Source organism: Phodopus roborovskii, unplaced genomic scaffold (assembly GCF_943737965.1).
Source record: "Phodopus roborovskii unplaced genomic scaffold, PHOROB, whole genome shotgun sequence".
Taxonomy (NCBI): domain Eukaryota; kingdom Metazoa; phylum Chordata; class Mammalia; order Rodentia; family Cricetidae; genus Phodopus; species Phodopus roborovskii.
The window spans coordinates 15,135,197-15,162,351 of NW_026126540.1; the positions used below are offsets into that span (position 1 = coordinate 15,135,197).

Sequence of the window (27,155 nt, forward strand, 5' to 3'; positions counted from 1 at the left end):
TCTCCCATCAAAAGTTTTTAAATAATATACAGGAAAATACATCAATAAAACTAGAAAGTAAATCCATTGATGTTGGGTGTGACAAGGTTATGGATTCGTTCTGCAAAGCTTATAGAAGATGAGAGACAATCACTCTGGTATCATAGTGACATATGAAAACTGACAGAACATAGGAAAAAGTTTCTTTGGTTAAGCAAATGTATTACTGATCATAAAGTGGCTATCAATTTAGCAATAACCTTAAGAGGGATGAGAAAAGAAATGGCTTCTGAATAGCCTACTAATTACTTGTGATATCTTGCATTCAATTTCATAGATAATAAAAAATAGACAATGTTTGTCTCATAATTTCAAAATGAAGCTATATAACTGTTTGTATAGATTGCATGTTTAAAACATGCCCACTGTATCACTAAAGACTTTTTGTACCCTATCCTATTTAATCAAACAGACTCAGAAGAAGATTCCTACATACTTAGTGTAATGATGACTGGGAATATTAGATTTCTGTCCATGTTTTCTCAGCTGGTTAAATGTTCAAGAAGTTTTCATTCTGATTTTCTTGAAATATTTGAGCAACCTCTATTAAATGAAAAAGAGTGATGAAAAGGATACATGCATGGATGTTAGAGATATCCTTTTAAAACCCCCAGCTAGGCCACAGCTTAATACCGGTGAGTTCCATAGTTACTGGGTAATACTAAAAGATATAGCCCTGCAGTAGCCCACTGATGTCTTTAGGAGATCATTATGGTTTTATACCGTAGATATTGTATTTTCTGTGTGTGTCTGTGTGTAAACACACAGGAAATTCTCAAAAAAGTGGCTCTTGCATAAGAAGACTTAGTTATTACTAATAAGCACTATGTGTTAAGTACTAACAAGAGAATATGAAAGCCAAACAATTAGTATCTACAACTGTGGAGACAAAATAAGAGAAGATGCAAACCCCACTGAGGATAATATGAGCACATACAATATACACATAAAGAAAGAGATCAATGACCAGAGACAGAATAGCTTTGATCTTGCAGACAAGGTGGCCTGAAACCTTTCACACAGGGCATCTAGATTTAACTACATCAAGATGGTGCTCTGAGGACTGACTGTGTGGAAGAGAACACTAAGCAGAGAGTAGGTAGGCGGCCTCTGGGAAGGGGATAGATAATTTGAGAAGACAGGGGTTAGATTGGAGGTGGAGACTAAAGCAAATGCAGAAGGATTGGCTGTGGAAACTCAGAGCAAGCAGTTGAAGGCTGCAGTAATGTGCTTTTACTTACATTGTAACTTCTTAGGTCCAACTGCTTGCTATTAATGTTCCCCACAGATAGCTATTTTCGTAAAGCCTCTGATAATCACAGTGGCAACAGCAAATATGTCTCTCCCACTTGTAACTCTCACTTTCATAAATAATCAAGTTATCACAGCAACTGCTTTTCACAGTAAGGTCCTCCAGAATGCATTTGAATTTAATTCACATGCTTTCTTCATTTCAGCTGTTAAAGTGGGACACACATTTAGTGAGGATTTTATTGCTGAGTTTTACTGTGAAGAAAGGAACACAGCCCTTTATCTTTGGCGTTGTTTCAGAAGATTCTCCTCTTCTTGTCCCATTAAAAAGAGTATTCACTCAAGATGCTAACATTTTCATCACCTGGATATTGCTGCCTTTTATGTCTGGGTCATCATTCTTTTGATTGCAGGCAAAATCAGGATAAGTTTATATTTTGTTGAGACAACAGAATTTGAAGTTACCTATTTATCACTAGAATTATGAAGTTATAAAATAACTAAATGCTTAACATAAATATCTGCTAACTAAGTTTGAAGCATTTTTCCTGAGGCAGTGTAAACTTTCCACTGAGGATATGTTTGGGGACAGTGATGACAAAATGCTTAACCATGCCTGCTCCAGAACCACCTCAAAACCTTCCTGCCTCCAACATTTAAACACCCTGTGACCTAGGTTACACAATCTTTCTGTGATTCTGTGTCCTTAGGGAGGGAGGAATGACACCACAGGGAGATTCCATCTCACACCCTTGGGATGGCTCTTATCAGAAGGAGAGAAGATAAAACCAGCTCCTGTGAATTTGTGGAGGAAAGGGGAGACTTGCACTGATGGTAGGAATGTAAATGAGTGTAATCATATGGAAAACTGAATGAAGCCTCCCACAAAGTGGAATTGCCATTCTATCCATCCATACTGTTATGGCTATTTTACCCAAAAGAGTTGAAATAGATTTTTCAAAGAGATGCCAGAACCTGCATGCTCATTGAAGCACAGTTCCAAAGTGATGGAAGCAACCCAAGGGCCCACAAGAAAAAAGCATACAAAGAAAACGTGACATATATTCTCAGTTAAATACTTTGTAGCCTTTAAAATGTTGACTTTTGTACCAATATAGAGGAGACAGGAGAATGTATGTGGACTGGAATAAACAAGGAGCAGACAGAAATACTCCACATTCCTACTCATAGGCAGGATCTAAAGCAATGGACTCATACTTACAAAAAGTAACATGGTGACCACATGCACCTAAAGACAAACAAAATGGGGAGATAAAGTTGGGGGCTTGAAGGCTTAAGAAGGAGGAAGTTTTAGTCTATTGAACAACATGGCAAAAATGTTAAAAACAGGGACTTCAATACTTCTAAACTTAGATGAAAGGGATTTCACATTTTATTATCATAAAAAGCTTAAATATTTGAAACTAGTCTATTAACTAACTAGCTTGGTTTACCTACTTGTTATTCGTAAGCCATGATATCACTTTGAGTTCTCCAAACTTATACAAGATATAAGTTTATAGGAAAGAAAGTGTATAAGAGCCAGGATGGAACTCGGGTAGAATGTGTGCCTAACACGGAGGCTCAGGTGTGAGCTCAAGTATCACAAAAATAAATAAATAAGTTACAAAACAAAGAAACAATAAGGTGATACCAACTTTATATTATACAAAGTGAAAATAGACAGTGCACCTTGGCTCCGTGTCAAGCACGGTGAATTTTTGTACCAGATTAACTTGGCCTTGAAGAGTGAGAAGTTTCTGTCCCTTAGTGCTGCTGACAGCGCTGAATGCAGTTGTTCACTAGATAATAATCTTTAAACAGAAGTCTATGAAAGCATCAAGAAACAGATCCAGATGGGTGCAGAGGAAAGGTTATTTGGAAGTACTTTGAATTCTTCAGATATTTTTGTTTTGTTTTTTGTTTTATTTTGCTTTTTTTTTGTAGAGGTAGAGTGCAATCATTTCTCATTTGAGTATAAAAAAGTGATTAAAATAAATTGCTGATGCTTGTATGTTTCTGTTTAGTTTCTCTCTATATATGTCTATATCTATATACCCTGAGAGCTGTGGAGTTAGACAAAAGTGGCACTACCAGGGACATTTATAAGTTGCACCTCAGACACCAATAGAATTCGTCTATGGAGACTTGCTTCCCTGAGGGCTTGGCAAGTCACCAGTCCATGCATGTAGCAGCCTTAATGCTTGGAATCCCTCCAACTAATGTAAAATACCTTTGTAAAAAGTTATCAATGGAGATGCAAATTTGCCTTACCAAACAGTTTAAGAAAACCCTCCACCCAGAATTTTAAATCAGAAACATATGGATCAGGGAAAGAGCCATTTCTATAAGAGTGCATGAGCGATTTTGACATTCATAGATGATCAAAAGTCCATTCCCCAGAAGGACTGAGAAGGAAGACAGAAGATTTCTTCCCAGTCAAGATGCTTCAATCCAGTGGCAATCATGAGTAGCAAAAGAGGAATGATAATTTATTTCCTTTGTCCTTAAAGTGCAGGAGACAGATTCTGTGCCATAACTGCCTGCAGATGGGCTAAACTCAGGCAGTCACTAGATGACTAAGGTTGGCCAGCAAACAGGCAACTATGGCCAGCCCACAGTTTGGGTGGGCTGCACCAAGAGACTGCTTGAGGCCTTAGCCATCCTCACTGCCTCAAAAGAGCAACATTCATTCTTCTCCTTTGGATTTTCAATTAAGATTAACCATCTTATGCTCTATTAATGTTCCTAAATATTAGGTAAACATGGAGAATTTGCCTATCAGGCCTGTAGCATTCATTGTAGGGGAAAACATGGAGTCATGAAGAAGGAAAGCTAGAGGGAGACTCTAAGAAATCTTCAGGTAAGGGGGCTTTTTTTTCTCAGACCCAGGGCCTACAGGTGTCTCACTGAAGTCACCAGGGAAATGTATAAAAAACAAACTGTCATTATTATATCCCTCTGAAAATATTAACACTCCTCTCATGGTTTCATTTCACCTTGGTAAAGGGGGAGAGATAGCCTGGCATAGTGGCATATTCTTTTAATCCTAGCACTCGTGAGGCAGGGGCAGGAGGATCTCTGTGAGTTCAAGTCCAACCTGGTCTACATAAAGAATTCCAGGAGCCGCCAGAGCTACACAGTGAAACCCTGTAGCAATGAAAAGAGGGAAACTATATGCCCTTCCTCAATGGACTGGTGTGAAGATTTAGTGATAATATGTTTCTGAATGGCCCTACAGTTCCTAGGATATGGTAAAAACTTCAGAAAATGAGATTGAACATGATTAATCCTTTTATTTTCATTTCTTTGACTTGATTTTGAGCAGTCTTCAGGAGGAAAATGTTTTCCCCTAATTTCAAGGAGCACAATTCACAGAAGAGTCAGCTAAAGAGAAACGAGATAACTGCATATAAACATACCTCTCACTTCAAATGCAGGAAAATGTTGTATTTTTGTACCCATGTATGATTGACCGTGGACAGAGACAGATTTAGTTACCCCAAACTCCAAGTTCAATTGGGGCAAAAGTTTGATGAAGCTTGTATAGTACCAGAACAAAGAAGAAAATAAAAATACTTTTTAAATACATTAGGTACAAGGGTTAGAGAAAAGTAGGGGTATCTCTATCATAAGCCTCAGATGCTACTAGTAAGATTCTTAGACTTTTGTTTGGCAGGTGCTAGTAGTTTGTTAAATTAATAAATTCTAATAGTATTATTTGTTGGTCACATGATTGTTAATCCAGAATCAGAGGTGGCCAAAGAATGGATACTGAAGGGGTCAACTTTATCTCCAAACAAACTGTAAATGGACTCTGGACTTGCAACATTCCTACCTCTCCACAGTCATTTAAGTGATAATTTGCTGTTTAGTCTTGAGGAAGGCTCAGTGTCAGGTGCCTTTCTTTCCAAGAGCTTTCATTTCCAGGGGTAAGGAGTGTACAAAGGAGAATCAAAGGCACGGCCATTGCCAACAGAAATAAAACTTTTTAAAATTATGCCTTAAAAGTATTGCTCTGTTTTAAGATGGAAGAGAAGCATGAATATCATCATAAGGATGAAGAACAAGAAGACAGAAGTAAACCCAGTAGTGGGGATGAAGATTTGTTGTTCTAGCCTGAACTTCGAGAGATCCATGTACTTTCACTACTGTGAAAGTTGCCTTTTGTGTGTGTTGGGTAGCCAATACCCTTACAACACACACACACACACACACACACACACACACACACACACACACGCTCACACACGTACATATACATATTTGTACATACATACATTTAAATTTTCACATAGTCATTGTATGTTTTTATGAGATATGATATGATACTTAAGATTAAAATGTACACAAACGTCAATAACACTTTTTAAATGTTTGCTGTGAAGTAATGACCTGAGACTATGTCCTCTACAAAGGCTTGTAGCCAAGAAAAGGATTGTGCTTGAAACAATGATCACAAAGCACAAGGACTCTTCTCCCATGACCTTTGAAATAAGAGGGTCACTGTCTGAGAACAGAGGGTTTGTGGTTCTGACTTGACCTCTTTACTATGATTTGTCACGATGAGACAACGGCTTTCATATTCTACAAATGATTGCAAGGGAGAGAAAAATGACATCATACTGACTCTAGGATGGGGCCAAGAGGTGTGATGGGTTGTAGTCCATGCTTTTATGGGATACTTCTTGCTCTGTGGATTGTTTCACATTCCACTAGTGTGACTCTATAGAACAGTTTGAGATCAACTTTCTGTTCTTGGCTGACAACAATATTACTTCTTTATTGTTTACAAGTCAGTTTTTACGCTAGCTTTTTCACTTTACTGTGATATAGATGTGAGACGAGGCTTGAAGTGCTTGTCATACCAGTCAAATATTAAAAATTAAAATGTGGTCAGCACATATAGCTTAGTAGTGTCCTTGAATGCAATAAAATCTGTGATTCCTACTCTAGACAGTGATTTCCAAACTCCATTCTCCTCCCCACTTTTGCGTTATCAGTAGAACATCATTCTAAACTTCTCAAACATAACAATAATAATACCTTCAGTAGGACTTGTTTTGGCTGGGCAAGTTTAAGCAGCAGCATCTATTCAGCAATTTTCTAGCCAGCTGTGAAGATATCTGAGACTATGGCTATGAAATCTCTGAGCTACTCATTAAAACAAAAGCACACAAAGTTGAAAATATATTGCCATCATTATCTATAATCATTCAAAGAATCAAAGAATTTGAAACCAGTCAGGGGTCTGGGAAAGAATCCAGGATTGATTTCTGAGGAAAAGGAACAGGAGGTGGAGAGGGAGTGTTGTTTGTTAGAGGTACAAGCAGCCCCAGCCCACCATCTCCCAGCTTCTTGTGAAGTGATCTTCTGTTGCTGTGGGCAGGAGGTCACCCAGCCTCCTCTTTCTTGGAGCTGGTTGCTGACTGCTTACTTTCTCTGAAGTCTGAGTCAGACAAGCACTTCTGACAGTTTGCAAAAATATGGGCATACTCATTATGATTTCCAAAAGGAAACAGCAGCTTTTTTTTTTTTTTTTCTTCCCCAGTGAGAAAGGCCATAGAGGGCCTCTTCAACAACAACTGTTCTTGTCACCCATGTATCCTGTCTTAGACCACACAAATCTAACTTCTTACCTTTCACTCTCTTATCCAATTGCAAAGTCAAAATGAACACATTTCTATTCCTTGGAGAGAAGAGCCTTAGCAAATGTGTCTCCCATCTGCCATAGAAGGTAAGCCTTTTCTGGTCTGCACTGAGAGGAAGCAATACCTAAGGCCAGGAGAGGGAAATATAAAAACAAGTGTGCTTCGTTATTTCTAGATTGCAAGTCCAGCTTCATAATTTACTACTACTACACTATTACTACTACTACTACTATTAATTATTAAAGGAGAGCTTCTACCATCAATATAGGTGGTTAGAGAAAACAGGTTGAAGGAAGAAAAGCTTTCAGACAGACTGCTTCATTTATTTATTGCTAACCCCCCTCCACGTCCAAGAACAAACACTATTTCTCTGTGGTCTGTGGCATTTGCTTTGCTTAGTAATGATTTCCTGGGCCCAGCCTTTTCCATATGTGGGTATAATTGTTGCCTGCTAACTTTTTGAAAACAGGATGGACAGGAGTCTATGTACAAGAAAGACTTTAGAATTTCAAGAACTCCTGCTCAATTTGCCTACAACTAAAATGCTGAAAAGTTCTGTGTAATGTCATAAAATAATAGACTAATTGTGTGTGTGTGTGTGTGTGTGTGTGTGTGTGTTGTGGTATGTCCTGAAAAACACAATATAGTTTAATACAATTTGTATTATTTGATTTTCTGGGCAAAACATACATTTCCATGGTCCCTGCCCTTCTCCCATTCCCATTGTTTAAGGATTAACTGGTGTACTATCTTCTTAGGAAGCTTATTTAAGTTTCAAAAAAAAAAAAAAATTGTAGATACTTGTCATCCCCTCCCCCACATGGCTATCCAGAAGTCAAGTGCATCCAGCCACAGTTTTCAGTCATAATTTATAGATTGCACTAGCTCCCAATGCATCCTGCATGATTGCCATGCCCATGGCTTCTAAAAAACACAAAAACCACAAAGAATGTTTGCAATGATTTTTTTTTTTCTTATTTGGTGGCATGGATGCTTATCCTCAAGGAAAATGCCTTGGGCTAAAACAAAGCCATATTCATTCAAAATAGATTGTTTAGTAATTGCAGGACTCTGGATTTTGTAAAACTGACTTTCAATGCAAGGGTTTTTTACCTTCCTGGGGAAAGTTATAAAGCAAAAGAAACAAAATACCAGCAGAGGACAAAGTGTTAAAAAGAACTTTGCCAAGGGCAAGAGCAGTTCAAACAACAACTGTGTGAGTACATTGAAAAGAAAGCAGCCAATGTGGATGTGATTTTGTCTTGGGGTCACTCAGGAGAACCTGGCTGGCTTTATTTATAAGGCAATTGTCAAATCATTCTGTAGAATATGGATGAGGTGAAACACAGAGGTGGACTCTCATTGTAGATCATCTGTAACTTTTCAAATACAACCCTCTCTGAAATTCCAGGAAGAATGTGAGTCCAATAAAGAAAGCTGTCAGTCAGTTTAGTGTGTTTATTTATGATCCCAGTGTGCCAGGCACTGTTCTAGCCAATCTGAAGTGATACAAAATAAAGCTTAGTCATCACCCCTTGCAATCTTGAGTGCAAATGGATTAAATCTGAACACACACACACACACACACACACACACACACACACACACACACACCCTATGTGGGTGGTCAAGAACACCAACTGTATGGAGAACCAAGGAGCTCATTTAGAAAATCTCTGATCAGAAAATCAAGAAAATTACAAAGACTGGACAGTAATGAGCCATGTCCTGTGTGTGTTATGGAATTACACTGAAGCTGAGGTTCTCTTAACTTGATTAAAGTAACAAGGCTTGCACCTTTAGCATGCATACTCTTATAGTCTAAGTGAGGGACCTCTTCTTTATATCCAGCACCGTGAAGGCAGGAACCAAAGAATAAGGATGAATGAACTAAACGGGACACATTTGCAAATTACACAGGAGAACTACATATTCATTTATTTGGTCCTGGGGATGGAAGTCAGAACTTTCTGAATGCCAAACAGGAGTTATCCCAAGGAACAATCTATCCAGTGCCCAGTCAGAAGAGGGGAGACAAGGACTGAGACCTGGCTAGCAGAGAGGGCTGTGTGGTAGGCACCAAAGGTGTTCAAGAACAGGATGAAGGTTTGACATTTTACCATGGTGCTGGGCCAGTAGTCTCTCCCTGGCACCATGCCCGGTGTGTCAGAAATATTGCTACTGTGGTTCTAGGGTTCAAGTGCTTGTACTGCCTGATTCGACAAAGGACTTGGTGACTCATGTGACTGCATATCAAGGTTTTTGCTTGATGTGTTATTTACAGTTTTCTTAGTTTCATTTTCTTTTTATTGCCCAAGAAGGTGCATCCTTTTGTTTAGCTTTCAAATTCTGCTTGTGCCTTCAACACTTTCATGAGGATTTTCTGTCCTTTGATAAGGAGAGCATGTTAGATCCTGTCACTGACACATGCACTGCCCATGGAACCACTGTAAGTCCTGCTGACAAACCCATTAAGAACAAACCCATTTAGGTCTTAACACAAAGCATGCCTTGTATAAAGACAACTAGTTCAAACATCGGGGGTTCTGGGACAGTCTAGGACAGTATGTGAATTGCCACACCATGCCCCAAGACAATTCAGGAATTGGATTTCATGCAACCTGTCATGAAGCACCCAGTTGCACAGTGCAGGGGCTCCTGTGTTCAATGCCACCCTCTAACCCCAGTTCCTTGCCTGACAGGGTGCATTTGCATATATTGGTGCATGGCATCAATTCATGTGACAACTTGGACTCTATCTTCACTTTTGTTTTCTTCAATCCCCTTCAGATGGAGGGATCCAGATGGATCTTGAGTTCAACTACCCTCCTTCAGTTCAGGAGTCTGGCCACGAATCCTAGCAAAGCTCTTTGGGAGTGGGGATCCCCTTAGGAATGAAAGACAAGTCACAGCCAGGGAGAGCCAGAGGCGGCTCTCAGCCTTTCCAGCACCCTTGAGCAGTCCTCAGGCTCCTTATTTGGGGTTAGGGGCGCCCAGGGGAAAGGAAGCAGGGGCCTCCTGGCGGCATTCCTCGCCACAGTGTGGGCTCCGTCTGCCGCGGGCCCCGCAGCACCCCCTGTCTGCGCCAGCACCTGTTGGCCCGCCAGCTGGCGGCCAGCGCCCCCCGAGCCCGCCCGGCCGCCCTCCCCGCGCCCCGCGCGCCGCCCGCTGGGGGAAGGTGGAGACGGGGAGGGGACAAACGCGGTCCTCCCGGCCCGCCAGGCCTTCCCAGCACAGCCAGTGCAAAGCGGCCACCGCTCCCCAGCCGTGCGTCCTGCCCCGCTGCAGCTCAGGCACGCGAGCGCGCGGGACTCCGAGCCGCCCTAGGTCTCCCGGCTCCTGCAGAGCGTATCCTGTCCCGGGAGGACTTCGGTGGCTGCCGACTGCAGCTAAGGAGGTGGCTGCCCGGTAGTTCGTGGCCAGCTCTGAGTCGCCCCCGCGGCCTCCTTGACTGCCCGGGACCCGCGCCGCGCTCGCCGGGCACGGTCCCCTCCCCCCAGGTGGGGGTGGGGCGCCGCCAGCCGCCCCGATCCTCAGCTTTGTCATTGATCCCTAGGTGCTCGCCTCGCTGCCGACCTGGCTTCCAGACTGACTCGGCAGGACCTCGCGTCCTCGCCTGCGTCCTGCCCCCAAAACTGACAGGTGCTCCCTGCGAGTCGCCACGACTCAACGCCTCTCCTCCGCGTCCCCACCCCCTCTTTCCTCCCTCGCCTCCCCCCCACCCCAGGCACTTCGGCACAGCTCAGGATTTGTTTAAACCTTGGGAAACTGGTTCAGGTCCAGGTTTTGCTTTGATCCTTTTCAAAAACTGGAGACACAGAAGAGGGCTCTAGGAAAAAGTTTTGGATGGGATTATGTGGAAACTACCCTGCGATTCTCCGCTGCCAGAGCCGGCCAGGCGCTTCCATCGCAGCGCAACCTTCCCCAGGCTGGGCTGAGCCTCCGAGTCGCTGCTTCCCCAGTGCCCGCCGCCAGTGAGCCCTCGCCCCAGTCAGCCAAATGCTCCTCCTCGGCCTCCTCCTGCTGACATCTGCCCTGGCCGGCCTGAGAACCGGGACTCGGGCTGAGTCCAACCTGAGCAGCAAGTTGCAGCTCTCCAGCGACAAGGAGCAGAACGGTGAGTCTCGCCCCCTCCTCCCACTTCCCGCTTCTCTCTGTGCGTTCGGGTTGGCATTGTGCGGTGGCGTGTGGGGTCCTCTAGCCCTGGAGTTGATGGTCGCGTCTCTGGCTCTGCAGATGGAGTCCTGGGAGTCCGCGTGCACTTTAGGGGGGTGGCGGGGATTCCGGGAGTTTGCCACTTCCAAAACTCACCGGGCAACGGGAGTGCCCACAATCTCAGCTTGGAGAGGACATTCAGGCTGTGTGAACGATTGGAAAAGCCAGCTATGACCACATTGCAGCGTGGCCTACGGCCAGAGTTACAAGTAAAAGAACACATTTAAGAAGAAACAAACAAACACAAAAAATGAATGAGTCGTGGCAAGTTTGACTTTACACAGGTGTGGGGGGGTGGGTAGAATGAAGAGTTCAGAAAAGGCATCAGCGTTCTTAGCACCAAATAATAAACGGCTGAGAGGCTACTTGGATATTTTCAAGGGAAATCAGTGATGGTTTTCTCCTGCACTGTTTTTTTTTTTTTTTTTGTTACGTGTCTTTGTGCCCCGAAATCTCATCTCACCTTTTGGTGGTGTGGGTTTTTTTTTTTTTTTCCCTTCTTTTTTTTTTTTTTTTTTTTTTGTGCGTGTGTTGGTGAATGACCATTTTGTGTGTGTTGGAAACGACTTAATCCTGCATAGGAAATGAGAATTACTTTCAGCTTTCAAGTGTACCTGAAATGTTTAGAAAACTTTCAGATGCGAGTTCCCCTGGGCTGGGATTGCACAGAGCTGGAGAAAGGCTTCTTTCATAAGGCCAGGGAAGCTTCGGGTGTGTAATTTGCTTAGCCTCTGAACCCCATATGATTTACATCATTCCATTTCTAAACCCTTTTGCTCTTGATCTGCCATTATGAAGTAATTTTTGAGACTCTTTTGTAAATAGAAATTTTATACTGCACATGAAACCACAATGTTAATGTAGGCTGTCTGAAACTGGAATATTAAACACCCTGTTTACAAGTGGCGGCTCTTTCTGCTATTTGAAAAGAAATGTACATGTTTTTCTACTTTGTCATCTGCTTACAATGCCACTTCACTAACCAGGTAAGAAGTCCGTGAGTGACGTCTAGAGAACGAGAATGGAGTGCAAGCATTGTGACATTTTCTATGTATAGGGGATTCTTCGGGGCCCCACATCTGGATTTTAACTCTATAAAGTGTTCATCTTAAAACAAAGTCCCAAAATACATAAGTACTCTTCATTACCCCTAGCTGTGCCAGGATACAGTATCCCATTTATTGTTGCGCTTGCTCCTTACCCCTAGCTAATGTTATGGCATGTGGCATCTGCAGGCTCCTGAACTACTGATCAAAGGGCAGTCTAGTGATTGGTCTATAATCATAGGGCATGCAGAGGGCTCAGGGGTCAAAGGAGCCACTACACCACCTATACCCAGGCAGGAAGCAGATCCAACCAACCTTTGTCCTTTCTAATACAAAATAAATGTCCAGTTCAAATGTTGCCTCTTATTGGATCAGCTTCTCCATGACATCAGTGCACAGTGCCCTTCTTCTATCCCCACTTCCTCTTCTTACTGCCATGTCCTATCCTCTCCCAGACTCCTCAGTACCTGTGCACAGCCTTGCTCCTTCCTTGCAGTCCCTTGTTATCCACGTGCTACCACCACTTTGTGCCCTAGAGCTTTCAGCTGCCTACAGCCACTTGGTAGCCTCACATCCTCAGGAGATGTTGAGTTCATTAAGCCAGGCCACACACATTCTGGTGCCATCTGAGGCTGGGCCATTCTCATTCCTAAGATGCACGATGCTAAAAATAGCCTAGTCGTTTCCTAATCTGTGGGCAGAGGATCTGGCTATGTTTAGCTCTTGGAGTGCTGGCAGCAGGAAGTTAAGTAGAGAGCAGAGGAACTACTCACCTTATAGTTTCCAGCAGAAGGAGAGGTGAGGCTGGCCAGCACTAGGGGGCAACAGAGAGCTATTTTTCTGCACGTGCTCAGGTTGACTTTTCCTCTTCAAGGTTTCAGGATATGAAGCTAACAGGTGGGTGTGGAAGAAGATCCCTCTGGAATGTGACCAGATTTCATGGAATAACAACTACTTCCTCTTTCTCTTTGTTTTGCAAAATTGCCACTTCCTTTTTTGGGTTGTTTTTCACTCTCATAGGGGGTTATGTTTGAGTTTTGATCACCCTCTTGTTCTTTGTATTGGTGATCAATTCTATAGGTGTGAACTTTCTTAACAATTCCACCTAGAGGATGTCTTGAGTCCACTTGATGCATTTTATGCAAAGACCTCCCAAAGGCCAATCCACAACCTTCAAACTGATTTGGTTTTATGATAACAGGAGCTTGTCACTATTATCAAGGCTCCTTCCCCATGGTGCTCATATTCCTAGGTTTTATTTGTATTACTTTCATGTCATAAGGGGAAATTGTGTGCTGTGTCTTGTTCCATAGTGGAGCTAGATATACCCACTTAGACTGGAGCTTGTGGGCATGACTCAAATTTAGGGATTGGCATCAGTTGCCAGGTTACTAGTTGCTTGTTTGTCTGTTTCCTATTGTAAGATTATAGCTCTTGTTATTTAAATGAAAAATACTTTTATCTACCCCCCCACTGTTAGTGATAGAACTCAGGCCTCACACAAGTGAGATAAGCAATATACCACTGAACCTTACTCCCAGTCCTTCTTCATCCCAGAAGGATTACTTCATATCCCGAAGGCTCCTGTATGAAGCAAAGATTTCTAGATTTTCCTTGAGGAAATGAATTGGGAAATAACATTGACCTACTTGGAGGATTTCTGCCTGTTAAACTCTGAGAGAAAATAGTTATGTCAGTATGAAGTAAGCATTTGGGAATGTGAATACCTACTGTGAGATACAGAAGTTCTTCCTGAGTGCTTCCGAGTTACAGCAGGAGGAATCATATTTACGTTCAGAAGCAACAAAAAAGCTGTTGGGGGAGCAATGTTTCATCTATCTTGATGCAGTGATTTTAGCTGACCCATAATCTGAAATTGCTTTTCGCCATCCTTATTCTCCCTAACGGCTTTGAGTTTTGATTTAGAGTTTGCCCTTATTGAGGCTCCTTTAAGATGATCAGTTATTGTATATGCTCTTTTCTACCAGTGGCCTTCATAGTTCTTGGGGCAACTTATCTTGGAGAGAATGGTCCATTAGGAATGCTTTTGAGTTTTTGGTCCTGCTTTTAGTGGTAGCTCTCCCTACTGCTGGCACATGCCTGTACCTAATGAAACTGCGCCCCCCTCTTATCCCATTAGGTGTAGCCTGGAATCTCCTTGGTGAACAAACTTTTTAAAGTCTTTAGAAAGGTGCCCAACTTTACACAGGGTCTGAGTGAGGGCTAGAAGGACTTTCCTGCAAGGCAGTCCTGAGGTTTTAGTGTGTGACTTTTATAACATTTATGTTTGTTATTTAGGAGCTTTAAAAAGAAACTTCCTCCTATGGTTTTGTTCTGTATGAGAGAGCTGAGGCAGCTGACTGAGGAAAGAACTCTTACATAACAATGAGTCCCATCCTTCCCTTCCAGTGGGTGGGTTTGGAAGGTCCTGTACCAACTATTATAGTTTCTACTGAATCACGCATACTTCACAGTAGATTTAAAAGAGTGCGAAGGTCCTGTAGAAGCCCTGCAGATGGCATGGGATTGGTTAATACCTTGTAAACAGATGATGTTAATTGAGCTAACCTTTGTCTGTAGTTGCAGCATAAGTGGTATAGCTCTCCTACTTAGCTAAGCCCTAGCTGTGTCTGGGGTATTACCCTTCCTGATCCCTCCTTCTCACCTGTCTTATGCTTACTTCTACCTTCTTGCCTATAACATCTATAGTGTTAAGATTCTCAACTGTATGTATAAACTTCCAAGTCTTTTACTTAAAAATCCTGATGATAATCTGATATATGTTAATTTATAATAAAACACCTTTGAAGCAGTTATTTTTAAGACCACTAAAGTTGTCCCCATAGGCTTTGTGTTGTGTCAAAATACCATGTCATAATCAAAGTTCCTTCCTTGGATTATTCTCATTTTAATGTTTTGGATCATTTACTATTATTTGCAGCTAAATATCTCTATTTTGTTATGCAATTGCTAATTCACTTATTAAACACTTTGTGTTACACATTTATCTCCACTTTTGGCTTTACCTGTGAGTAAAAGTTACCCTTTCCTTTCTCCTATGAATCTGTCTAGAAGTTGATTTCCAAATGCTGTGCCCTAGTCCTTTTGCTGTACTGTAGAAGTGGGGGAAATGCCAGGAACACATCTTTAACCCAGCACTCAGGAGGAACAGACAGGTGAATCTCTCCAGTTTGAGGCCAGCCTAGTCTACAGAGTTAGTTCCAGGGCTGTTGTAAAGAGAAACCCTGTCTCAAAAACCATACCAAACCAAACCTAATCAAAAAAAGCGGTGTGTGTGTGTGTGTGTGTGTGTGTGTGTGTGTGTGTGTGTGTGATGCTTGTAAGTAGACCCACTATTCCACAAGCACAAAGGGGCCAGCCATTTAAAGCTGCCTGACACAGCCCCAAGCCTGAGAAAAGCATCTTCAACCCTGAAGCTTCAGAGCTGACTGGTCAGTCCTCCCAACAGCAAAGCTTGACACTGTGGCCTACTTAGCTCAGGTTGTAGTCACTGGAGGGACCTGGAGTGAAGAAAGGGTATGATTTCTTTTGGCTGCCTTACCTTCTTGCAGCTTTTTGGCTTCACTTTTAAGAGCTTTACCTGGAAGAGGTATGGAGGCAGGCATGGGAGGTTCAGTGGCTTAGTTGACCATCCTGATTCTCTGACTAATACTGACCACTCTGCTTTTGCATAAGTTGTCCTTTCCTGTCATGCATATTAGGCGGGCCTTCTCCCAGGGCAGGTTTTGCCACCCCTTCTGTTGAAATTATCCAATCTTCTTATTTCATCAAGGATAAATAACTGCATAGAACTTTCCATGCTTTCTCATTTTCCTCTTGGTTCTTGATTTTTCTTTTCCTTTGCTTTTAATTGGCAGTATGTTCTCTCAGCTCTCTCACTATGAAGTCTGAGTCCTTGAGAGAATAGGCCTAGTCTGATTCCTTCTCTGTAAGAGCTATAACCACTGGATCAGGGTGTTGCAATTTTGTTTTCTCACACAATGTTTGTGAAATATTCTGGGTGTGAGATGCTTTTCCACAGCAAGACAGTGAGTAGTATCTACTATAGGAGCAGGCCTTCTTTGAAGATATCATCCACAGTGTTTGATTCTTTTCATAGAAAGATAAACTTGGGCACCGATCAGAATACTGTTTTCCAATTTTGGTACCCCAAGTGTGTGGGTACCAAGCATTAGGCAGGTTTCCTAGATACCATGTGATGTTGGCTACTCTCTTAAAAGTGCTATTTTCATGTACACATATTTTGTGTCTTCTGAGGATAGTGGTTTGATGTGGACTAAGACTATTGAGAATTGTAAGTTGATGAGCAGTCAGCAAAATCAGGGTGACTTTCATGGTGTGCTTTGGCTCATAGACAGCTTGTGCCTTAAAATGTTAGAGATCAGCAACCAGTATTATGCTGATGATCCTAGGATCCACTGACAAGAAAACTGGGTGAGGCCTTAGAGAGAAGATAACCCTGTAAAATTATGAGATAGCATATCAGTAGTTAATTGCTAATATGATGATAAATATTTCCTTATGTTAGACTCAAATAGGCCAATAGCATTGTGTTATCAGAATGAGACACGTTTTGAAGTATTTTTCCATATAAGAAAGTTTTGTGCATTGCTTGTCTAAGACATAAAACACTATTTAAAAGAACATTGAAACAAACAACTTCATAATGAGCACATTCAATTCCTAGATCAATCTGTCTGGTTAATATATAATACTATAATAATTCTGCTGTATAAACAGAGCAGTTTGGCAAGTGAATGACAAGGCTACCTTTAGAATTCTCACCATTCAGTTTCTCAGCTTCAAAACAAGCAGAACAAGTGCTTGGTGGGTTATTTTAATTAATATTTCAGTTCAGTAATTGACAGTGATGAAATGGATGGTTGGCATTGGCAAGGTTGCTTCTAAAGGAAGCTGTATGTATTTTTAAAATGTGAATCTTTCGTGTCTCAAGATTTGCCACTAAATGTTTCACAGAAATTGATGAATTTTCATATGGTGAACTAGAAAAAATATGGTATGTTATCCTTTGAAGAAGATTTTATATACTTATTTATTTTTTAAATTATGTTTTACGTTCAAACCAAAATTCTCCCTCCCACCCACTAACTTCATCCCAGCCTACCCCCATTCACTTCTCCCAACTAGTACTGGGGAGTCCACAAAAATCTGGCACATTAAGTTGGGGCAGGACCAATTCCCTTCCTGCTGTGTTAAAGCTGAGCATGGCATCCCCTCATAAGGAATGGTCTCCAACAAGGTAGCTCATACACCAGGGATAGGCGATTTTACATATAGTTACATGATCAGTCCCATTTAAAAGTTCTTTGTTTTTCTTTTTAACAAAGCCAAAACATTAGAAAATAAACACAATAATAGATCATTACCTTGCCTAACATAGTGTAGACTTAGTTTATTTAAACTTTAAACTTTTTTGTTGAAATGATTAAATCTGGAACTTACAAATGTGAGCTGTAAGACAGATATTAATACTCAATCTAAGTCCTTAAATGTGATATTTTTATACATTCAAAGCTCATGTCTCCTACGTTGATGACATTGTACTCATTCCCGTCCCTTTAGATTTCTGCACCTTGCAGATGATATTCTGGTTCACTGGAGATGACATTGCTTCCTTTTGGTCTTGGTTGTCACCCCAGTTGTCTTTACAAGGATAGCTTTCCTCCTTTTGCTTTTGTTGTGTTCTGTGGTAATTCCTCTAACTTTCAAATGATGGTGTTTGTACTTGGCTCCATCCCTTTCCAATGGAGTTGAATCATTTCCCAGTGAGATAAGGTGTGTTGCTGAACACCTCAAAAGGAGTATTGCATTCCCTTGAAGGAAGCCAGCCTCCCAATTTCAACAGGCACATTAATGTAGTTCAAGGTCATGAGTTTCCATTGCTTCAGAATCCATTGTGCATTGATAAGACAACAAGAGCTACCAGGAAAACATAGAACCCACAGTACAAGAATGGTTCTTGGGGGCTCTGTATGAGCCTCATTTTGAAAAGTTTCATGAGCTCTTAGGAGTGCTTGTCAGAGAGCATATTTATGCCCATTATTTACAGAAAGGACACAGTTCATCTATGAGCATCCCTTGAATTATTCACATAAACACGTAGCTTAGTGTAGTTCCCACAGCTGGTGAAATATACTCATTAAGTCTGATTCCAACACAGGCCTTGTAGTCATGTGACTTGTCTTTATGAAACAGATGTTGAATGCTTTATTAGGACATTGCTTTCAGTCAGCAAATATAGTGAGCATGTGTTCTGGGTCTACCTCTGCCCTAGGTCTGGGGTTCTGCTGGGTATGTGAAGAAGAGCTTGTTATAACCATCTCTTCTTCCTCCCCCTCCTTTTAAAACATCTGGTCTTACTTTGTTGTTCAAGCTAGCCTTGATCATACTACTGTAGTCCAGGCTAATTTTAAAACTCACCATTCTCCTGCTTCATCCTTCTGAATGCTAGTGCAGTTATTGCCCTTGAAAATCTGCTATAGAAGGTTGGCAGAACCATCCTTTATCTCATGTGCTATCAGGTTTTTGTCAACAATAATATCAGGATTAAGAGGACTCACCACACTTAAATAGTTTCTTGGTCTGGATGTCTGATTTTTTTTTGCCCAAATAGAAGGTTCAAGGAGAAATGTTCCTATAAGGATAAGCTGTTTGAGAGAAAGGGAAACATTCTATAGAAGGGAACAGCCAGAACAAAACAGAGGCAACAGCAGTCTAGACTCCAGAGCAAAAGGAGGAAAGGTGGAGAGTTGTTCTGAGCACATGATGTGAAGTCTTGATGCTGTTCTCAGTGCCTGCTTCCTGCAGCGCTGGCAGTCAACACAATGAAAGACAAAATTGTCTGCCCATTTATAATTCAGCTCAAAAACCACCATTTTAAATTATTTTCTAAACAGGCACTCAGGGACAGAGTTTTGCTTTAGTTTTCATGGTCAATTACTCATTGCTTGAGTTTTTAATTTTTTTCTTTTCTTTCAGAAGTTAAGCATATTCTGAATTGGCTAGATGAGCAAAGTGCCTAATTTCCCTTCCAGCTCCCAAGCCCTACTGTGTTCACACTATTCTGTATTGCCTCCTTTATGTAAACAAAGAGCTATTTTCACACTTCATTCATGAAAGAGGTGGCATACAGGAGGAGGTTGGGGGAGGGTTCTAGAGGTTGACAAGAAGCAGCTCTGTTACAGGGCATTAGTATAATGAAGCCCTTACTTAAACATGGACAACAGCCTTGCTAGTTTGAAGGGAAGAGGAATTCAAGTACAGTAGGGTATCAATCTTTCTTAGATGCCCTTTGCTGAGAAACTGCATCAATTCTCTGATGAGATTGGCCTCTGTATGTGTAACAATGCCTACAGTATCTGAAGGTAGTAAAGACCAGAAAGGACTAAATTATGGTAAGTATGCATGTAGATGTGTTGCCATTATTTGAGGCTATACTGTCTGACTCCAGGAAATCATTGTTCTATGCAGATGCTATTTTAAGCATTTGAGTGTTTGTAAGAGAACTAGGCCTCTGGCTTAAGTACGCCCAGTTGCCCACTGTACCTGTCCTTGAATCACAAAAAGATTTCAAACCATCAACAGCAGAAGTTGGATTACCACAACATTTATGTTGTTCCTGGCAGTTCTCTTTTGCTGGCTATTTATAAAGACATCTGTCTTCTAAACAGTCATATCATTTATCTTTTCCCTCTACTGAGGGATAAATCACAGCTTATATACCATACTGTCACACATATTCATAGTTAGGGTGATTAGAAATGTAAATTGGTAGGAATTAAAATGCTATAATTTCTGTTTCTATGGTAGCAGAGGGTGTTTATAATCAGTGCATTTACTTGAGATGTGAGCAAGATGTGAACAGATGAGATGAAAGAAATATTCAATTCTCTGTCTTTTGAAACAGCATCTCTCTACACAGCCCTAGCTGTCCTAGAACTCACTAAGTAGACCAGGCTGGCTTCAAACTCACAAAGATCTGTCTACCTCTGCCTCCCAAGTGTTGGGATTAGAGGTGTGTGCCACCATACCCAGCTAGAAATTTCAATCTTCTCATTGGTGGCTGCTTTCTCCTTGGGTTTGGGACACTGGAACAATTCAAAGTATTTATTTCTGACTTGTCCTATTAGAAATCTAGACATGATTATGGGGGCTGAGTTCACATTTTTAAGAACTTGGGAGATGCTATAACTCCACAGTAATGCTTGGTAAAATGTGATCTGCCCTCAGATCACCGGAGAAACACTTGGCATGTGTAAGGCTCCAGTTTCCTTCAATAATGATAAAAATAGATTCAGTAATAAATAAATAGATCTGAATTTATAATAGCAATTTTTAAAACACTCTAAAAAGATTAAAATTTGATGTATTTGAAAAGCATGGATCTGTATGTATATAGTTGAAGGGAGGCAAACTGGAGGCTGAGCTGGGTGTGCTGATAATAATAATAATAATAATAATAATAATAATAATAATAACCAATGAAGTTGGATACAACAGTGTCTCACACTATGCATATGGTTTAGTGTGCTGTTGCTGGCACTCTGCAAGCAGGTGGAGAACCTCACAGTACCAAGACCACACGTCATAGCACAGAGATATTTTAATAGCTTCTGTTGCATTTTTCTATCCATTAGAAATACAGATGAAGATTGCAACAGAATCTTGCTCTGTGCTGGTCATTGCAGTCAAAATTGTCTTAACTATTTGCAAATGAAGCAGGAAGCTAAGAATAGCATAGCTTTGCAGGTTGAGAACTGGCCAGGATATTGAAAGGCTCCTCCAGAAACTTAATTGGTGACACTAAACCATTAAAGAGTAACTTTCATTTTTGTTTTCTTGAGGACATTTGCAGACTTGAGTTTTAAAGGCATGATTAAGCACATGGCATAAGGAATTAAATAATCTCTCTACTTCTTGAAAAAAAAAGAGTTTTTCTTTCCTGGTGGAAATTCATTTTTAATCTGTACCGATAACTTTTAATAGGCATCAGTTGGGCACCCCATTAAGCTAACTGCTTTGAAATGATTTCCTTCTAGAGCCTGCATTTACATCTTAGGAAACCAATTACCTTGTCTGGATTTCCCATTTCCCTTTCAGTGTTCCTCTGCAGCCTGTTTAGAATGGTTAGCCCATCATAGCAAAACCCTTGGAGGTTCAGACCTTCTGGAAGAAGTGGGAATGCCACACTTTGCATTGAAAAAAACAGGAAAATGGGCCTCATATGCTATATCTGCCGAACATTTAAAACTGTATAAAGCACAGGAAATACTTTTGGCATGTGGGAATGTGCGGCGTTTCCAAACTACAAACACTGTTCTGCAAAGTTCCCCGGTAGTGGTGAATTATATGAGACCATGTCCATCTAAGCAAGGCTTGTTTAACTGGCTTGTGGTTCTGGGGCTCATTCAAACACTCTTAAACAAAATAAAGGGAATGGATGTAATAACTTCTTTATGGAAAGTCCATAAAAAGCTAGAGGGCCGTGTAAACAAATTGGGTCATTTACTAGATGTTTCAGTGATAGATTTGCAGTCCAAATTTAAGGCCGCATGTGATGTTTTATGGGGTTGTGCCTGTGTTCCACCTTGAGAGTAAGGGGATAAATTTGGCTGTTTGTGTGTTTGTTTTTGCCTAGCAAATGAAATCCCACCATTGCTATTTTTTACATTGAAAACACCTAAGTTTCAATCCATGTACATTGTCTGTCCATTCCACCATGTGTGAGAAATTGAATTAGCCTACTTTTGGGTAGCACTTGGGTTCTATTAAAGGAAAATATGATGATTGAAATTGAAATTTTCCTTCTGGGCTCAGACATGTCTCAACTAATTGTAAAATAATTGTTCTGGCTCAGAAGAGTAGAACTCTAACTACAGCCATGTAAAATAGAAATCCAACTGCAGTTATGATTTATGGTCACTGGAACTCTGCTTGTCTTGCAATTAAACCTCTTATGACAAACCTCATATGATATCGGTTCATCTTCCTGGAGAATGAGATATTAAATGCAGTCCTCAGTTCTCCCCCTCGCAGTAGAGTCTCCTTACTGCCTTAGATTTCCTTCTCCTTCTCTGAAATTGAGCAGAAGGGTTGTGTTATACTGATCCCAAACATAGAGTCTGGAGAGGTGGAGGCATAAATCTTGCACATTAGGTGAACAGCAGAAGCAAAACATACTTGTGTGTATAAGAGTGAGCAGAAGATAGTAAATAATTTTTACATTGAATCTATAGCGTATCTTAATTCTATGGCATCCCTCATTCTGCTCGGTTTACTTGGCTTTAAAGGAAGTGAATGTGTAAGTAATCCATAGTACAGATCAACCAATCAGTGGTTCCTTCTAGATTTTAATAACTGATGGTATCATACCATGTTGGCAACTCTTAAGTGTTGCTGTTGGAAATTTGACAGAGGAAGTAAGTCCTCTTACTCTCAGGTTTAACCAGCAGACAGTGGCAGATTCTACAGTTTCTATGCAACATGAGACTTACTCTTTCTTTCCTTCTTTCCTTGCTCTCTCTTTTTAATGATGACCTTACAGTCTGAAAACAACAACAACAAAAATCTCTAAGATTTTTCTCTCAAATAGGATTTTCTGTAATTTTGCACACAACAGCCTAGTTTTGGACCTAACTCCTTTATATAGTTGTGTGCAATCTGTCTTCATACAAAATCTTTAAATGAGATGTAAATGACAGTCAAGAGGACAATTCCTACTCAAACTGTGAAGCATCATGGAAGATGAAAAGTTGAATTAACCTTTGTGTTATTCAACTTTTCATCACCAAAACAGTTACTTAGATAATCAGTTCATAAAGGGACCAGTTTTTTGGTCATAGAATTAGAAATTCTCACCCACAATTGGGAAGACCCACTTTTTTAAGCCATCATAATGGAAGTGCACAGCTGGGAAGCAGAAGATAGAAAAGTGAAGGTGCTTCTTTCCTGCTGTATCCTTCAAGGACATGATCTTAGTCATATAAAAACCTCCTTCTAGACTCTGGCCATTTAAAGGTTCAGTCACCTTCCAAAGTGCCATTCTGGGTACCCAGCCATCATCATATGGGCCTTTGGTGGACTCTTATGATCAGTGCAGCTTGGTGCCTCCAAGTCATTTATATTCAGAAGATAACAAAAGATGTATATCCAAGTCCAGCCATGATAATACACAGCTATAATTACAGGACTAGGGCACCTGAAGCAGGAAATTGATGTAAGTTCAAGGCCACCCAGCTGCTGGGTGAGACCCTGCCTCAAAACACAAAATGACAATAACAAAAAAGAAAAAAAAATGAAATAAAGGAAGAGAGAGACGTAAGGCAGGGAGGGAGGGTGGGAAGGAAGGAAGGAAGGAAAGAAAGAAAGAAACGAAGTAAGGAGAGATTTGCCACCAGCACTTACGCAGAGTTAAAAAAAATGCCATAGTGTTGGGCATTATTGAAAGAAAGTTATTGTCTAAGGGTGATCTTGAAGGATGAAGAATGTAGCTGGAAAGGAAGATTTGCATGCAGAAACAAAAGTTTGTGAGAGAGCAAGCCTATGTCTTTGGCATGCAATTGCCTTTTCACGGTTCAAATCTTTGCTGTGGAAAAAATAGAACTAAAAAGCTATTTGTTAATTGTGAAGGTCTATATCTGAAATACTATGTGAATCTGATGAACTGTGTGAATGTTATTGGTAAGACCCCAGCACAAGAAAGGTTTCAGCTTTTGAAATTAAATTAGGCTCCTCATGCTTGATTTTGCTTTCCTTTTAAAGTATATAATTAATATTTTTCATACCATTATTTTAGTATCCCATATTTCCCAACTTTATCAAACATGTAGATAAATAAAAGAAAAACAGTGTGCTTACCAGATTCAGTTGAATGATTTGATATGTGTGTTCACTGGAAAATGACTACCACAAATCAGATAATCACTTGTAACCTCACATGATTATCTTTTTGATATGATGCTACCTTTCAAAGCTAGATTTCTGTAATACACAGTTGTTTGGTTTTTCTTTGCCAGAGGATCTGTCAGAGTGACATTAAAGGACAGAGGAAATAGAAGGTGTATAACATAATTCAGCTGCCAGGGGCTGACAATATTGCCCATTTAGTAAGTGCTTGTGACTGGAGCAGAAGTTCTTCACACTCAAAGCCCACAGACAGTTATGGCTCATCCTTCCCATGCTCTGCTAAAAAACTTTTCCATTTCTCAGTCTGTGGTTTTTATTCTCCAAGCTCCCAGAGTGCTCTGGTTGTCACCACTTGTTATTGTGGATTCTAGTTATCAATGGAGCTAATCTTCCATGACTTTTAAGGGTCAGTCAATGAAATGTTGTATAATCTTTACCACAGTACCTCAGATGGTAGGTCTTGAGTGAAATACAGATAGCACACTTAGACCCAGGAGAGTTTGTCCTGCTGTGCTGTTGGCTTCTGGGATCCTAAACCATTATCTAAGATCTTTAAGTGAGTCATCTGCCTTATTTCACAACTGAGAGATGTAACTAACGTCTGGCTTCATTTTGAGGAACTAAAAGGGGACTCGCAGGATGGCCCCAGTCTTTCTGCTTAGACTGAATAAAATTGATGAACCAAGAACCTGATGGGCAGATTATAATGATGACTGCTTAGAATGTTATTTCCTCAACCAGAAAACAGAAATGTATCATTTCCAGGAAAATCTACTTTTAAACTGTCAACTTTGTGATAATGTTTCATCACAGGGGGTTCGTTCAAAGAAGATCATGACCTACCAAAATTTACTTACAAAAACTTCAACTTCTTGATTCCCTTCTCCTTTTGAATTTTCCAGTTGCACTCAGATGCAACTCAGGTGTTTCCTCCTTATTTTTAGCTTCCCCTTTGTGCCTCAGGTATTGAGATTGACAATCCTAATTTGTCCTCTAAAAGGAACAAAATGTTTTATTTTTTTAAAGGTGTTTTGTTGTTGTTGTTTATACTCACTTAAAGAATACAAGGGATACTTTTTCTTCTTCTTTACAAAGAAAGTTGATTTTCTCAGCTCTGAACAAATGAGATTATGGCCAAGTCTTTTGTAGGTCTGGCATGTAGACAAAACAGAAGCAGACCTTGGAGAGAGAGAGTTCAGAATTCATGGCAGGAAGCACATGTTCAGTATGCCAATATTTATGGTGTCACAAGCAAACTAAAACCACATACTGCTGTTTACATAAGTGTGGTGCCTATTATGCACAGGCTTGTGCTGTGTGGAACTACAATGTTTGGACACACACACACACACACACACACCCCACATACAAAACAAACATTTAGTTCACATTAACTTTCTTTATGAGGGAGAGTTATTAACTAATTAATTATTTTCCCTCTTTCTTATTATTATTTGAAGTCAGCTGCAATTAGAAGTGGTGACATTTAGCAGAAACGCAGACTGGCTTTGTGCTGTGGGTACTATGTGTAGGCTGCTGCATCCTGGCCCTTTCAGTCCTGAGCTAATGACTTCAGTGTGCTGATTATCCAACTGAACATGAGCTTCTTCATAGATACATTGGTGATGATCTTTGTTCTTCTGCATGCTACACTTTATTCAGTATCTTGGCTTGTATGTCATCTCCTTGAAAAATACTAACACACATACTTTTGGTAAGAATATTTGCTGCCTTTTATGGCAAACATCCTTATACTCTACCATCTGGTAGATTTTTTAAGGACAATAGATTAGCAGAGGCATTGATGGGAGTCCCTCTCTTCTTGCTTTCACAAGACAAATGTGTGTAATGATTTAAAAAGTGTCAATATCATTGTGCACTTGCAGAGGAACTGTAGTGAAAGGTCACCAGTGCAGTGGCATTGGAAATGAGTTCTGTGGAAACTAGTGTGTGACATCTGATGAGGTGACTCGTCATCTTGAGCAATTCTTTACAAAGTTCCATGTTCTTTGTGGATTCCTTCTGGGGCTACCTGCCCCTTACCCAACTCCAGTCGAATACTCTCTGGCAAAAGTATCCAACTTACTGAGCATTTTAAGCACTTTGTCCAATTCTGCCCTTTTTAGAGATGCTCCTGGGACTCAGTGTCAAAAGAAAGTCTCTTAACACAGTTGTTGGTGGAAAGGGATGAACTTTGGCGCAGAGAGGAAGGGATAAAAGAAAAAACTAAAATAAGGCATAACTCTCACTTGAACCAGTGGAGCTTGACTGTGTAAATCCTTCTTTCTACTCAAGGGACAGAGCGCAACATGCTTAAGAAGTCATCTTATGTTTTGAGCTCTGAAATTTAAACATTGTGCTATGGCTTTTTGTTTGTATTTCAGAATTTCATTCTTAACATTTCCTGGAGTGTTTCCATAAAAAGTCAGAATGTAGTATGTTTATTTTGTAAGTAATTACCTTCAACATCCATTAAAGGACAATAAACTTTCCTGAATTGCTATTTCCATGCTAAATAATCAGGTTTTTTATGCTTAAAAATTTGAAAATGTTTATGAACTTTTTATATCTAATTTTGGTGCTGGAATCACAATCCAAATCAAATAAAAGAAAATCTCTACATTTATTCTGATAATTTAAGCCCGTTAGAGACTAATAAACAAAACTGAATTTCTTTACTGGTGATTGTTGAAGAATAGTGCTGGCTTTTTGGTTAGACCTTTAATAAATAAATTTCTTAACTATTTACTACCAGGAACCTCCTGAGACTTGGAGGAAAACTGGCCTCTGCTATCCTCATGCTAGTGGAGCCACCAATATTGATTTCCACATTTTGTGTGCCACTTAGGTCTTTGTACTGGAACTGGAAGCAGATTAAAGAATACTTCGAATTTTCAAACATTAAATTTTAGTATTAATGTCGTCAATATTGTCAGTAAGTCAGGAAAGCGCAGTTGGGATGATACAATTTGAAAGGAATCTTGAGTTCTGGGTAGTAGTTAACTCT

General features: G+C 40.5%; 1 protein-coding gene across 1 annotated transcript in view; it reads left to right on the forward strand.

Moving 5' to 3' along the window:
* The first annotated feature begins 10,414 nt into the window (after nucleotides 1-10,414).
* The window catches only part of Pdgfc (platelet derived growth factor C), a 153,812-nt gene continuing 137,071 nt past the window's right edge, over nucleotides 10,415-27,155 (forward strand). Inside the window, exon 1 of the mRNA XM_051199204.1 lies at nucleotides 10,415-11,058. Coding sequence (XP_051055161.1) covers nucleotides 10,941-11,058 — 118 coding nt within the window. The 5' untranslated portion in view covers nucleotides 10,415-10,940. The remainder of the gene's footprint in view (nucleotides 11,059-27,155) is intronic.